General features: G+C 44.3%; 2 protein-coding genes across 4 annotated transcripts in view; both read right to left on the bottom strand.

The window, feature by feature from the left end:
• The window catches only part of Epg5 (ectopic P-granules autophagy protein 5 homolog), an 89,721-nt gene extending 84,693 nt beyond the window's left edge, over positions 1-5,028 (bottom strand). For all 3 annotated transcript variants that reach the window (XM_038329696.1, XM_038329697.1, XM_038329698.1), the window contains exon 1: positions 4,902-5,028. In XM_038329696.1, the coding sequence (XP_038185624.1) occupies positions 4,902-4,961 (60 nt within the window). In that variant the 5' untranslated portion in view covers positions 4,962-5,028. The remainder of the gene's footprint in view (positions 1-4,901) is intronic.
• A 5,499-nt stretch (positions 5,029-10,527) lies between these two features.
• Pstpip2 (proline-serine-threonine phosphatase interacting protein 2) overlaps positions 10,528-15,120 on the bottom strand; it is a 75,322-nt gene continuing 70,729 nt past the window's right edge. The window contains exons 14-15 of the mRNA XM_038331180.1: positions 14,595-14,655; positions 10,528-12,140 (exon numbers count right to left, since the gene is read on the bottom strand). Of these exons, the coding sequence (XP_038187108.1) occupies positions 14,606-14,655 (50 nt within the window). The 3' untranslated portion in view covers positions 10,528-12,140; positions 14,595-14,605. The remainder of the gene's footprint in view (positions 12,141-14,594; positions 14,656-15,120) is intronic.

Genomic DNA, 15,120 nt, shown 5'->3' with positions numbered 1-15,120 from the left:
CAAATATGCTTAATTTCCTTGAAGAAACTTTATTAAATTATCAGTTTTTGTTCCAAGTCAATTCAGCCACAGTCAAAACTGACAGAGCAACACTGAGAATTGCCATAGGAATAATAAACATAGCCAGAGTTAGGAAGGCCTGCAGCTCAAGAGCTCCCCAGGGTCAGCAGAGGGGTCTCAACGAGTCCTTGCCAGGTGGGCGGGATTCTCCAAAGAGCCCCCCCCCCCATAAGGAGATCCATTTTCAAGACATTTGTGCACTGTTTCCAGAGGCTACCACATGGCTTCTGCCACCAAGTCACCTCTCCAGGTAGATTCTCTTAAATGCTATTAAAGCATCCTGTGCCCTCTGAGCAGAACAACTGTCTCCTTCTGAGAATTTGCCTGTGTTTCTGTTCACAAGTTATATTCTTCCTTAAAACTTTTACATCAGGGCTGGAGAGATGGCTCAGAGGTTAAGAGCACTGGCTGCTCCTCCAGAGGTCCTGAGTTCAATTCCTAGCAACCACATGGTGGCTCACAACCATCTGTACTGAGATCTGGCGCCCTCCTCTGGCGTGTGGGCATACATTGAGGCAGAATGTTGTATACATAATAAATAAATAAATCTTTAAAAAAAACTTTTACATCACTTCTGGTCTCAGAAATACTTACTCCTGAACCTTGGGCTTGTCACAATAAAATGCCCTGAAGTGTTGTATGTGGTAAGGAGAAGGGAAAAGCTAAATTAGACGCAAAACAAGCTGTCAGCAACAGTTATCTCCTGGAGATGGAACTCCGGGAATGTCCATTTCTGTATGCATGTGCACACTAACACAGACATACTTCTTTAAGCAATGTGAAAATAGTCGTGCAGTTATGCTTGTTCTAAAACACATATGTGATGTTTCTACTCCAGACTATGAGTCCCACTGAGTCCTGCAGATTTTCTTATATCCCAAATGCCAAGGAGTCATTTTGGGGAAAACAACAAGTGGGCATTATGTATTCAATAATGACTGGATATCAGAAGGCACAAAGAGGCCAAATAATAGTATATAGCATTGCCCAACTTTATTCTAATCACAATTCATGCCTAGAAGAAACAAAGGAATTAATTACCTAGGCAATAGAGCAGGAGAAGCAAGACCACAGGGATGCACAGAAAGGGTTAAGCAGAAAACAATTCATCCATCAATTACTAGACGTGCTTATTGGTTGTTGAAATTTAGAACTCAATACAATTGGTTGAGACAGGGTTTTGTTACATGATGCCAAGCTAGAGTCTGTTATGTAGTCCAGATGCCTGAACTCAGAAACCTCCTCCTTCGGTCTGCTGAGTGCTGGGATTACAGACATGCAGCACCACTCTGCCTTACTATAGAATCTATTAAGTCTTCAGAGTATATCCAAATCTAAGATTCTGTTCTTCTTACCCTAAGTTTACTAAGATAAATGAAGTCCAGATGCTCGGGGTTGGGGGAATGTTTTTACAAAGACACATACTAATAGAGTAAAAACATCATTAAGGTTACATCTAAAGTATCCAGTAGTAAACACCAGATTCCTAACCACAGCCTGTCATCCTGAAGTCACCTACCAGATTACTGACCACTGAGGAATGTGTCTGACAAATCCAGAAGCCACAGCTCTCTACTACACACAACAGCACATGACACTACCCTTCCTGAACTATGCCTTGGAATCTGCTCATCACAGAGAAGTTTCAATGATACAGGAGTTTATAACTATGTCCAAACAATAGCCAGCATTAACAACTGCAGCTACTTACCCTAAAGCAAATCCGTTTTCTTAGACTGGCAAGCATGAGAGTCATGGACATTTTCTATTTGTTTTCTTATGCTAGTTCTGAAGAAAAATTAAATTCTTCAGTGACAAAGCTTGGACACGAGCTTCAAGGCTGGTTCTTTTTTTTTAAACCCAGTCAACCTTATCAGGTGACTACAGGAATTATGAAAGGCACTGGGAACAAGAGTGATCCCTCGCTCAGCGAGTTCACTGTCTGACAGAGTAGACAGTGGCCAGCAAAGTTGCTACAGATGAAAAGAGGAACATAAAGTGGCTCAGTGTTGCTGGCAGAGGGAGTATCGCGAGGATGATACGGGAAAGTTCTGAGTGAGCACGGCGTAAACGGAGACAAGCAGCAGCTGGGCAGGGAGCCTGGCAGGGTGAGGCCGAGGCTCTAAAGCAGGAAACTACACAGGGTGAGATGGGTATGGGTGTGACAGAAGCTCAAAGGGAAGCTGGGGCTAGGGTCCTTAAATTATGCTTCTGGTCCCATCCTCTGTGAAATTAGAAAACTATAGAACTTTTTAGGGGGGTGGAGCTTTGGACCTTTTTAAAAATTTTTTGGCTTTGTTCTCTGTTTCGAGACAGGGTCTCACTATGTATCCCTGGCTGTCCTGGAACTATGTAGACCATGCAGGCCTCGGTCTCACAGAGATCAGCCTACCTCTGCTTCCCATGCCCATGGGTGTGCACCACCATATTCAGCGTTTGGAAGGCTTTTTAAAAAAGAGCAATCTAGCAGGCGTGGTGGTTTACACCTTTGATATCAGTACTCAAACGAAAGCAGTTGATCTCTGTGAAGCCAGCCTGGTCTATCTATTCAGTAATATGCATATGTATGTGTGTGTATTTATATGCATGTAGCAACCTAGCTTCGGTTCAGAGAATTGCAGTAAGAAAGAATGTGAAAGTGAGGGCAGTTCAGCAAAAACCCTCCTTGCAAGAGTTGCAACAGTTATGATGAAGAACCAGATCATGCAGAAATTCAACTCTCAGTGACCGGTAAGATTTGGAGGACGGGGCAAAGAGTGCATGAGATTGCTAATTGAAGCTAATGTCTTGGAAATGAGCTTTAACATAAGCTTCATCAGTTGGGAAATAGAGTATTGGATGTGTAAGTAGGAAAACTGCCTGAAATATGTTGATAAAATAGACAAATCATTTTTCATAAGATTTAAAAGCTTAAGATTTTCATTTTTAATTTAGAAATTATATGAAACAAAATAAAGAGAGGATCCTCTTTACTGACTGTTTTTAAGGTGTCTGTAATATGCTATCTTTGGACAGACACATATGTAAAATAATGATTAAGTTACTGGACTGAAAGCCATGATTTCTGGCTTTCCCTTGAGCTAAACCATGCTAACTGAATTATTCAGGAAATCATTTAACCTGTCTAGGTTGTAGTTTTATCACTTATCTGAGGGGGGAAAACAGATTATTAGTATTTAATATTCTGTTCTCTATAGATAACTCATATTAACCACCAATTCCAGGCTCAAGGGGTTTATGCATGGCTGGTTAACTGTTTGTCTGTGATAGTTCTTGATCAAGCCAATTACTTTTCTTAAAATGTTTCTGAGCCAGGCATGGTGGCACACGCCTTTAATCCCAGCACTTTGGAAGCAGAGGCAGGCGGATCTCTGAGTTCAAGGTCAGCCTGGTCTACAGAGTGAGTTCCAGGACAGTCAAAGATACACAGACAAACCCTGTCTTGAAAAACCAAATATATATGTGTCTAACAGTGGGAAGGTGGCACACTGCATAAAGTGCTAGCCATAGAAACATGAGGACTGGGTTCCAACCCCAGAGCCCACATGCAGATCCTAGGTCATGGCCCCCAACAAACCTAAGCTAAACAGCAATCCCCAAGTCCCAGCCAGAGGATCTGTCTCAAAAAGTAAGGGAACCAGCTCCTCCTGAAGAAAATCCCTGAGACTGACCTCTGGGCACAAACATTCACAAGAACAATGTCCAACCAAATCTGCACTCAGGTCCCTTCACCATACACACAGAGGTTTCTATTTTTAAATGCTCATAGTACCCAAAGTAAAATAATAATAATAATAATAATAATAATAAATAAAAGGTGTGTTGAAAAGTAATGTTTCTAGAATGAGGTAGGAGGCTCAGGTTCAAGTACAGCCTGGGCTACACAGTGAGGTCAGCTTGGGAGATATATATATTTTGTGTGTGTGCATGTGTGTGTGTATAAAATTACCTCTAAGAAAAAAGAAAAAGAAATTTGTGACTCTGATGTGTCTAATTCTATACTACATTTCAGAAAAGGATCCACGCACTTCTTTTACACTCTATTAAAGTTCCCATAAATTGCTGTTAAAACTTGTTCACAAACACACACACACACACACACACACAAAATTATACTTTGGACTTAGTAACATCACCAATTCTGGGGTTTGGGATTAAGGCAAAGTTATTTAGATCCAATGGTCAGGTGTGATGGCATATATTTATTCCCAACAATCCAAAGACAGAAGCAGGTTAAAAACCCTGTTTAAATATATAGATATAAATATATATAGATAGGTATGACCGCCTCGTTGGGGTAAACTTTAATTTGTTCACTGCAACAAGTAAATTGGAGCAAAATGAAAAATTCAAAACGTACCTAAAACAAGTCAACTTAAAACCACACTTATGGCATGCAACAATCCAGAAAACATAGAAAATTCAAATCCATCCCTACTGTGCAGTCTTTGCCCTGTATTGATTTCTGGATATTCACTTCACACTGTAAACAACCACATTCATAGGAAATAACACTGTTGCCCTGAATTTTGAAAACGAAGGACTGACACATCCCTGAAATCCATAAACCATACCTCCCAAGGGAAGGACGGACCTTCTCCGTGCATTTCCTGAGGCTGAAAATGTTCCCATATTACAAAGGACACGATAGGAAGTCAGAGATGGGACTAAGGAGGAAAAGGCTTTGGTGTGGGAAGCCAAGAAGACGAGCAGAAGATAAAAGCCCAGTGAGGTCAAGACTGGGAGGCGGCCAAGTGGCCCTGACAGCCGCCCGACCGCACGGGACCCTACGGCTCCGCGCGGGGAGCCGAGGGCTAGCGTGGGAGCGACAGCATCCTCACCTTGCCTTTGGTCCGGCTGGCCTTGGCCTTGGCCCGGCGGGGCTTCACGGCCTCGGCCATACACTCTGACTCCGCGGCGTCGCCGTCTGTTGCTGTCAAACTCCTGCAATTCACGCAAGCCGTCCAGTTCCGGCCTGCTGCTTGTCATGTGACGGCGCCTCCGCCACTAAGGGAAGGGAGGCGGCCGCAGGAACCCGTACGGGCTGCGACTTGGAACAAACTAGCCAGGGACTATTTGCGCGGGGAAGGCCCCGCCCATCTTCTCTCTGGCCCCGCCCCGGTCCACCTCTAGCCCCACCTCCGGTCCCGCCCTCTGTGCCACGGCCCGTTCGTCCGCCGCCTGCCGCAGGGTGGCACTCGGAGCAGCCCTCTACCTCCCCAGCTCCGCAGAGAGGTCTTCAGACTGGACCTTGCAGTGCCAGAAGAGGCCTTGGCAATCTGACTTTGATCCATAGATAACCAATTCCAGCCTAAATCTACTTTACTTTTCCGGAAAGAAACCGATGTCTATTCAAAGTACACTCCAGTCTGTTGCTTTATAGGAGATGATGGTACTTGCATCTCGGGTATCATGAGCTTATGTGGAAGGCACTTGATAACAGCACGCATCTCTATACTATCATTACTATACAAACTTGCTTAAAGTACTAGAAAATACACAACACTTGTGTTTATTGGTAGGGTCTGTCAACCCTCCTGGAGGGTCAGCTCCTCAGAGCAGGTTAATTCTTTCTCTGATGTATCCCAAGGACCTCCGAAACAATAGCCAGCACATAGTAGATAATATCTGATGAATGGAATGAATGGCTAAGAGTTGTTTTGTTGGGGTCATGAAAGGGTTCAGAGGAAAGCTACTTTGCTCCTGGCTGGACCTTCCTGAAGCGGCTCTACATGATCCTATGCTGTGATCTCTGTTGCCCTCCGGTGGTCATTCCCCAGTAGTGACAACTTCCACAGAGGATTTTTAGAGTTTTTCATTATTGCTGTCAATTACTCCCTGCACAGCACCCTGAAGGGGGCCTTATTTTATCCTTCCTGATTACTAAATACATGTTGTGAAACTGATGTGGGTTCCGACTAATTTAAGCTAAAATGACTTCAGCGTCTTGAATCAATCAGCACGTAAACTGAAAAGTGTCCAGCTTACATATTGATTTTACTGGACTCTGCACAGATGTGATCTCTTGCATTAAAAGGCTTGTTTTTCCACAGGAAGAAAAACACACAAAAGTATATCCTTCTTCTATTCATCTCCCTTCCACAAATTCCTCCACTAAAAGAAAGTGAAGAAGTTAGATTGTTGAATTGGGTATTTACATCCTCAAAGCAGCAAACCTGGAGCAAACATAGCCAAGTGCCTTTCTTTCTACTCACTGTGTAGCAGAGAAAGACCATGAATTTCTGATCCTTCTACCTGCACATCGCAAATGCTGAAATTACAGGCGTGTACCACCATGCTGCTGGTTGGAATCAATGCCAGGGCTTCATGCATCCAAGGCAAGCACTCTGCCAAGTGCACTACAAACCTAGGTCTCTATCCCCCATCCTGATCTCTCTCTCTAGACACAGTTTTATAAAGCCCAATCTGACTTTGAACTTCCTTTGTAGATGAGACTGACCTTGAACTACTGATCTTTCTGCCTCAGCTTCCCAAATGCTGGGATTATAGGCAATGACCACCACACTCAGGGAGTACTTTACCACCCCCAACAACCCTGACTCAGCCCACTTTGGCCACATGCATGTCAGGATGGATGTGTCAGGAAAATAAGGCAAACTGAGACCCACCCTCAATTGATGACATTGGGAGTTGGCTAAATTGTGTCTCCTCTCCAAACTCTAACATTGAAGTCCAAGCCCCCAGGACCTTAGAATGAAACTTTGTTTGAAGATGGGGTCTTTAGAGAGGTGCTCGAGGTAAAATGAGAGGCTAGGAATGAATCTTCAATGTAACTGTTGTCCTTAAAGAAGAGGAGACAGGCATAGAAGGAAAGCACTAGGAAGAGACAGAAAAGATGGCCATCGGCAATTCAAGGAGAAAGGCCCACGACACACCCTTCCATGATAGTGCTCAGACTGAACCAGTTAACACCTTGATTTCTGACTTCAATCCTAGAATAGTGACAGGGGATCTCTCTTGTTTAAGTCACCCAATTTATAGCACTTCAGAATTCCAGCTTTCTGATACAAACTCCCAGCACTGCATCCTTTGGTCGGACTAACCCATGTACTGTTTTCCAATTAAAAGACCTGGATAAATCCAGACACCCCCCCCCCAGCAGGAAGAAAATAACCAAAAATCTAAGCAGGAAGAGAAGAATCAGAAATCTAGGATTAGCGGGTTCAGTGACTAGCTGAAGATAAAGTTAGATTGTAATCTTGAGAATAATCTTGAGAAACAGGGAGTTTCCCCCTTGTGATTATCATTGGTATTTTTGGAATATTGTGTTTCAGGAACTAGCTGATTATGACCTTGGGAGTGATCGTGAGAGGCAGGGAGTTGCCCCCTTGTGGTCATCACTGGTATTTTCGGAATTTTCTATGACACCCTCCCTGCCCCTTTCGGATCACTGGGTTGTGGTTTCTTCCCTTAAAAACTCCTTCTCCAGGTCATTTGGGGTCGAACTCTTCCCCTGCGTGGATTATGAGTCTCGGCCACAGTGCACTGGTTCCCATCTCATCGATTAAACCTCATGTGATTGCAGCAAGGACGGTCTCTTGTGAGTTACTTGGGGGGGGGGGGGGGTCGTGTTATCCTGAGACTTGAGTGAGTGTCTCCCCACACTGGGGGGGTCTTTCACAATTTCTATGGGGAAATTAAAGCACAGTCTCCCACAATGGCAATTTACTTAATAGCACATTTCCAAGGATGTGTGTGTGTGTGTGTGTGTGTGTGTGTACAGGGGCACATCTATATGCACAGAGCTCAGAAGGCAGCTTTCAGGAGTTAATTCTTTCCTTCTATCATAGGTTCCAAGGGTCAAACTCAAGTCCTGAGACTGGCTTGGCAAGCACCCTTAGGGTCTGAGACATCTCCCCAGCCCTTTACAGCACATTCTTTCTCCATTTCCTTTGCATCCCTACCTCACTTCCTCTTCGGCTGCAGTTTCATTGCTGACTTCCGAAACACACTATGTGATCTCAAATCCTTCTCTCGGGATCTCCTTCTAGGGGACTTCAAGCTAAGACAGCCAATACCAGAAACAGTCCTTGAAAGTGTTGGGACAGGATGTTACTGTTGCTCCCACCCACTCAGCCAGAAGACAAGGTTCTCAAGGGAGGAGAGGGAGGAGAATGGTGACTTCATTGCAGCCTCACCATCACTGAGGCCTCTCTGGTTGCCATCAGGGAAGAATTCAGGTAAAAGCTTATGCAACTTTATTAGCATTTAAAAACATGGGCAAGCATAATTCTAAGGACCGCAGTGTAAGCAGGCTGTTACCAGCTGCTGGCCCTACACTGATGGAAATCACAAGCTCCCGACACTCAGAGAATGACGGAGGAGCCGGAAAGCTGCTGCAGCAGCCTTGAAAGACATGAACAGAAACCAATGAAAAAATGCATTTTGTAAGAGCATAAAGTAAATATGAATATGAAAAGAAATCATGTCACTTCCACACTGCTTAGCTTTCTTCAGATCCCATGAGCCCTACATTAGGCAGGCCCATGATGCAGTGGAAATGGTGCATTCTGCTTGTACGTGGTTACTTATCTCTAAACTCAGCACTCAGGAGGCAGAGCCAGAAAGATCTTGTATTCAAGGTCAGTCTCAAATACACAGCAAGAACCTGTTTCCCAAAAGGGGGATTAGGCAAAGGCTGGAGAAAAAAAAAAATGGTACCTTCTGATTCTGTCATAAGCAAATCAAAGACTCAGGTACATTAACCGGTTAGGCAGACACATCAATTACCATCCTCTCTTGGATCTATGCCTCTCTACCTCACACTTGAGGCCTCATAAATGATTCCTTCAACCCAGCAGACAGAGGAGGGGGAAAACTCCAGCTCAGCTCTGTGTTCATTGTTTATGTGGGCGTGGCCTGAAGCCACACTGCAAAAGACAGGAGTGCCTGAAACAAAGATGGCGAGACGTACTCCCAGTAGGTGCTGTGTCGATCGGGCCAGCTGCTCACCAACGCGCTGGGAAGGGAGATGCAACCCAAGGTGAATGATGCCTGGACCGGTGGACTGGACAGGGAGGACAGTCTGACGACTGAAGGGGAGAGGGGGAAGTGGGCGGGATTATGCAAATAAACAACAAAAAAAGTGCAACTGTCTGTGTCTCTTATAGTGCCGCAGGGTGGATGCAGAGCTGCCTGGCGAGGACAGCTCATCAGGCAGACTGCCCTGGGTGAGGACTCTGTCCTTGGCCACCCCAGTGCGTCCTTGGTAGGCCCATGAATAGAAAGGTCATGGTTAGAGAAATGAGAGTGTACAATGACCCTCCACTGACCCCATGTGACCTAGTGACCACTGCGGATTATCTGTGTTGAGACTGAACTCTAAACCTATTACCATCCGCCAAAAGACCAACCAGTGAATTAAAAACATCAAATCTCTCCCACTCTGGAGTTGCTAATAGCTTCTCCCTGCCAGGACAGATGCCAAGAATGGGTTTGCCCTTTAGCCTATAGTGTCTGGGCAGTTTATAGAATTCCTGATATGCCATAGGAAATCCCACTTAACGTTACCTTAGACTAGTATTTCTCAAATTATTTTTCCATTATCATTCCCCTAAGAACTCTTTTAGACACTTCCCTAATTGCCATTCTCATGAAATTTTAACACGATAGGCATATTATGTCCTTGCTTAGATGCTATGGATGTGCTTTAGATCTATGAGAGAAGAGGGGAGAGGTTAGGGACCGCAGAGGTGGCTCAGGGGGCAAAGTCTAGTGGTCAAGTGTGAGGACCTGGATTCTGATCCGTAACACCCACATAAAAGTCAGGTGTTTGAGGAACTGTTGGGGGCTGCAGACCCCTGACCCCTTGACTTTCTTTGCCTGCCTCAGGCCCTTTGCCTGCTGGAGTGAACTGAGAAAAACACCTTGTTTACCTGTGCTTGCAGCTGCTCTGAGCACAAGACTCTGATGGCAGGGGAGTGGGCTCTGATGAGGCCTGCAGCTGAAAGATCCCGAGAGCTGGGGCGTGGTTATCAATTAAGGATCCCTATATAAGCTTCCCTGGAGCACAATACACTTGGCATTCTTGTATCAAGAATTACCCGTGTCCCCGTGTCTCTGTCTGTCTGTGCATGTTTAAGTCTCCAGCTTAGTTCCCGGCTCACGTACCGTCCCATAGTGCAGGCGCTACAAGGAACAACTGTAACATCAGGGCTTCTACATCATGAGAAGTGAGGACATGAAAGTCCTCAAAAGCTCAAAAGCCAGCTAGTCTGACATATACAGTAGCAAGGAACAGAAGGCCTGTGTCAAACAAGGTGGAAGACAAAGAGTGGCCCAAGGTGATCCTCTCACCCCCACACATACACACACAGGGGCAAGGAGCCTGAACTCACTCATACACACACACACACACAGAGAGAGAGAGAGAGAGAGAGAGAGAGAGTCGAAGAAGCATGTAAAGCTCAGAAGAGATGTATGTTTAGCACAAGAATGCAAGCTAAATCCCAAATCAACAGGAACTTTTATTTTACTTCATGTCAAGCAGACAAAAAAGCAATAAAATTAAAATATCATTTGACATTCATGAAACACGTTTACATCAATTAATCTGATTGACAGAAAACACAAATCATTGAGGACTTGCCAACAATAAATAATACACTTAAAAACAGAAAGTTCTATGTGCAATAGACAATTTCCTGAGGCTTTCCAGTTTGGGGAAGTCAATGGACCTTTGCAAACCTGAGTTTCTCAAAAGGATGCCCAAGTGATGCAAATTTCCTGCCATGACAAGGAGTGGCCACCGCTGGGAGCATCTTATATCGAAAGGGGGGAAATAATGGATCTTTTTGTGCAGGTAGAGGTTGAGACAGGTTCTCACTGTGTACACAGGCTGATCTCAAACTCAATCTTCCTGTCCCAGCCTCCAGCATGCTGTGATCACAGGCAGGCACCTCCATGCCCGCTTTCAATCTTACTTTAATCAATGCAACAAAGTCCTGGGAGAGCGACTGCAGAGGTGAGGAACACGTTTGCTCTTTGCAGTGAGACAGACACTTACAACATGCCCCATAAGACACAGTGCTAACACACGTTGTCATAACCAGTACCAGTGTGCCATTTTCCCAGGTGTGAATATCACATAAACAGTGCATGACCTCCCTGATGTGTGGGGCTGACAAAAGGAAGAGACAAATAAAGAATGCCTCTTTAAATGTTCCAGAGCACAGCAAGGGATACATCGGGGCCCATGCATGTCAATCACAGGCACGTGTGTGCTACAGCACATATGTGGAGGCTAAAGTGCATGCGTGTCAATCACAGCTATGTATGTGCCACAACCCACGCGTGGAAGCCAGAGGCCAACAATGGAGTGAGATGTCACCTTCCACCTTTGTGTGAGTGCCAGTGACAGCGCTCAGGTCCTCAGGCTTGCACAAGCACCGTGATCCCTGATCCAACAACGTGCCAGCACTCCTTTAACTTGAGCACAAGCCTGGCAGCCTCACCCAGGGCTAGAGAAATTGTACCAGAGAACAAACTCACAGAATTTGTAAGGCTGTCAGAATTGTAAGGAACCTGATCTTACCCTGCTGGTTTCCCTGTTTGTAAAATGAGCAAGACCAATCGTACACATCTAAGGCTTCCAGCCAAAAACAAAGGTGATTTTAAATATTGCACCATCGAGAGAAGGTTTCGCTGTTTCCATGCCCCTACTTCCCACAGCCCAAAGAACATCTTTCCGCAGCTCACACCATCTTCCGCCGCTCACGCCATCTTCTGCAGACCTGCCTGCTCAAGCCAACACTCAGAATCCATAGTGACCTTGCTTCCCAGATAGAAAACAACACTCATAATCTTAGCAACTAAACAAGAAATAATAATTCTTCCTTCTGGGGCAGTATGTAAACTTTCTGAGAAGAAAAAAAAGAGCTCTGCAGAACTCTACTTGGCTAGGTTGAGTCAATGTTTACTACAAATTTAAAACATCAAAAATTTTTCAACAAGAGTTCACATCCAAGTCTTCATGATGGACACAATCTGGTTATGAATTGTATTGCTCTCAGGGCCTCTTTTCACGCCATAGAAGCAGTAACTGGAGAAAGCTTTCTTTTCTGAAAGAAAACAGCAAAGACATCTCATTTGAATGATCTAGCCATGCCAACTCAGGAGGGTGTTTGGTCAAGGAAACAAATGGTAAGTAGAGAGCCGCATTTGCCACGGAAACTCTTCATGATACTAACATGGGCACTGATATTTTTGACACACATACTTTTAATTCAAAAAAGTATAATCTGTCTTTATTAAGCATGTTAGAATAAAAAACATGAATAGCAGCTAAAGTCAACAACTATTGAACAAATTACTAATGCCTAAGGTCACCTATGATATTTCAACCCCTACAGTACAGTCAAATACATAAATAGTACAATACATTGATTGCTTAAGTGAATTAATTAAACCAAGTTTCTTTCCTTAAAAGTCTCTGAAATTGAGGCTGGAGAGATGATTCTGTAGGTAAGAGCACTTGTTGCTCCTCCAGAAGACCTAAATTCAGTTCTCAGCCCCTATCAACTGCCAGTAACTCTAGTTTCAGGAGACCCAACACCCTCTCCTGGACTCTGCAGGCACTACACACATGGAGAGATGGGACTGGGATGGGGAGAAAGCAAGGTTTTTAAATTCTCTGAAATTGAGCTCCAATTCATTGAGTTGGTGCGGAAATTAAAATAATACAATTTGAGCGACTCTACTCATGAAATGCGTAGGCATTAGCATTTTGCCTTGGCACATTGGGTACCTGGACTCTGGGGAGCAAGAGTTCTATATCAAATGCTAGTCCTAAGCCCATAGCATATGTGTGTTATCTAGATGAGAATAGGAAACAAAAAGGTAAAATATTATTTTATATAAATATATAGTATATAAGTATAATATTGCATTATGTATTTATTTAATAAGTTCTTGAGACTGCCAGTGCTTTGTCCCACAACCACCATTCGCACCATGGTCCAGAAAGCAACTCTGCCTGATGAGGAATTCACACACAGTGTCCCGGCTTTGTCTCTACTTGGGCTCAGAGAAAGAAGCAGCCTTATGAAGAAGGAATCTTAACAGGCCGTAAAGGCTACAATTTATACTATGTGTATACCTAGTTAGTGAATGAGGTGTTTTTTTTATTTTTTATTTATTTTATTTTTATTTATTTTTGGTTTTTCAAGACAGGGTTTCCCTGTAGCTTTGGAGCCTGTCCTGGAAACTAGCTCTTTTAGAACAGGCTGGCCTCAAACCCCAGAAATCCACCTGCCTCTGCCTCCCCATTGCTGGGATTAAAGTGCACCACCACTGCCCAGCTGAGAATGAAAAATTTTATGTCTTCAATTGCCATCTCTTTATAGCAAACTTACACCTTAAACATATTTATGAAGAAATTTAAGGTGTTCTATTTAATATAAATTGATACAAGCTAATTATTTCTATTTAATTAAGACAACCTGGCTCCTGTCCTGTGTAGCTAATTAGGGATAAATCAGCAAGTAGGCAGTTTGGGGGCCTGAAGCAAGGCTGGATATACTGATCTCCTGTGCTTTCTGGTAGGTGGAGCACGAGACGAACAAACCACCAGAGAGCACTGCCCAAACCTGTGCTGCTTCTTAACTGGCAGTAAACCTCATCCATACCAAGGAGGGCAGAAGTGGCACTTCTCTAGGTCTTGCCAGTGCTTCCCGCATCCATCCACTCTTCCTGCCGTTCCCAGAGGCACGTGAGATCAGAAAAACGAAAATGGCTTAACTTTTCGAAATAGTTTTCAATGAAGAAGTTAAGACTGTCTCGTCAAAGACAAATGGGAAACTAAGACAGACTACAAATGGAAGTAGCTACTTGAAAGCAGATCCCTCCTCCTTCTTTGCTGCTGAAATCCCATACAGTCACGTCGTAGGCTCAGCCCACCCAGGCATGGAGTACCCTGTACAAGGAGTTTCCTTTAGTATTGCTTTTGGCTCCTGAGGCATTTCTCACCCTGTGAAAATGTGCTAACTGTCTAAGGGCCCAGAGAACCAGACACTGTGTGGTCACCTCTGTAGCTCTGGTTGGTTAGCAGTGCCGAGTTCTCCTCCAAGAATCCTTGTGAGGTGCTGGTTCAACTAATGACAACCTGTGACCTGGTACAGGCTGACTCCCATGATCCTCCTGTGTTTGGTGAGCATGACAACACTGATCTGATGTGTTTTTCACTGACCTCTTCCCTTTCAGGGAGTAGGGAATTCATTAAAGACTGAGAACCATGTGTGTTTTGCTTCTGGAGTTCTGAAATGTGGGTGTGTAAAAGCTACAAAGAGGGCTAAGCAAATTCAGAGAGCCACATAGTAATGAAAAACGAAGGGGAAATGGCCTCATCCCAGCAGCTTTCCAACCAGCTTGCCGATGGATGTAGCGCTACAGGCAAAACCGGAAGGGAGGAATGCCACACCCACCAGAATGCGCGCCTCTCGGTGGTGTTCTAAAGAAGATCCCAGGGCTTCAGAAACACAAACAGACAAGATTAAAAGAAGGTTGAAGACTCTTACCGCCACTGGCGCTACTGATAGAGCAAGGTGTAGTCCTCCACCAAGGAGTAATCTGGGTCTTCTGCAAAGAGGAGAACGCGGGACAAAATTAAGCTAATTAATGGGCTTGATAAATCCGGCGTTTCTCAACCCGTGGGTCACAATCCCCTCGGGGGTCAAACAATCCTTTCACAGGGGTTCCCTATCAGTCAGATAGCCTGCATATCAGGTATTTACATTATGATTCATAACAGTAGCAAAATCACAGCTGTGAAGTAGCAGTGAAAATTAGTTTTATGGTTGGGGGGGTCACCACGACATAAGGAGTTCAAGAGTCATGGCGTTAGGAAGGCTGAGACCACTGACTTAGCCCTTTGTAGACGGAAGCAGTCCACTTCAAGACTCAGGTAACTGCCTTTCTGTAATGACTAAATACATCAAAATACAAAATATGGGCACCAAATCTCATAGTTGATAGTCATGACTACAAACCAGAGGCCATTCTAGAAACCATTTTTAGGACTTTGCTCTTTTTCATTCATGCCCA

The sequence above is a fragment of the Arvicola amphibius genome, chromosome 5, assembly GCF_903992535.2.
Source record: "Arvicola amphibius chromosome 5, mArvAmp1.2, whole genome shotgun sequence".
Classification (NCBI taxonomy): domain Eukaryota; kingdom Metazoa; phylum Chordata; class Mammalia; order Rodentia; family Cricetidae; genus Arvicola; species Arvicola amphibius.
The sequence above is the reverse complement of the archived record's forward strand: the minus strand, read 5'-3'. Positions and strand labels throughout refer to the sequence as shown.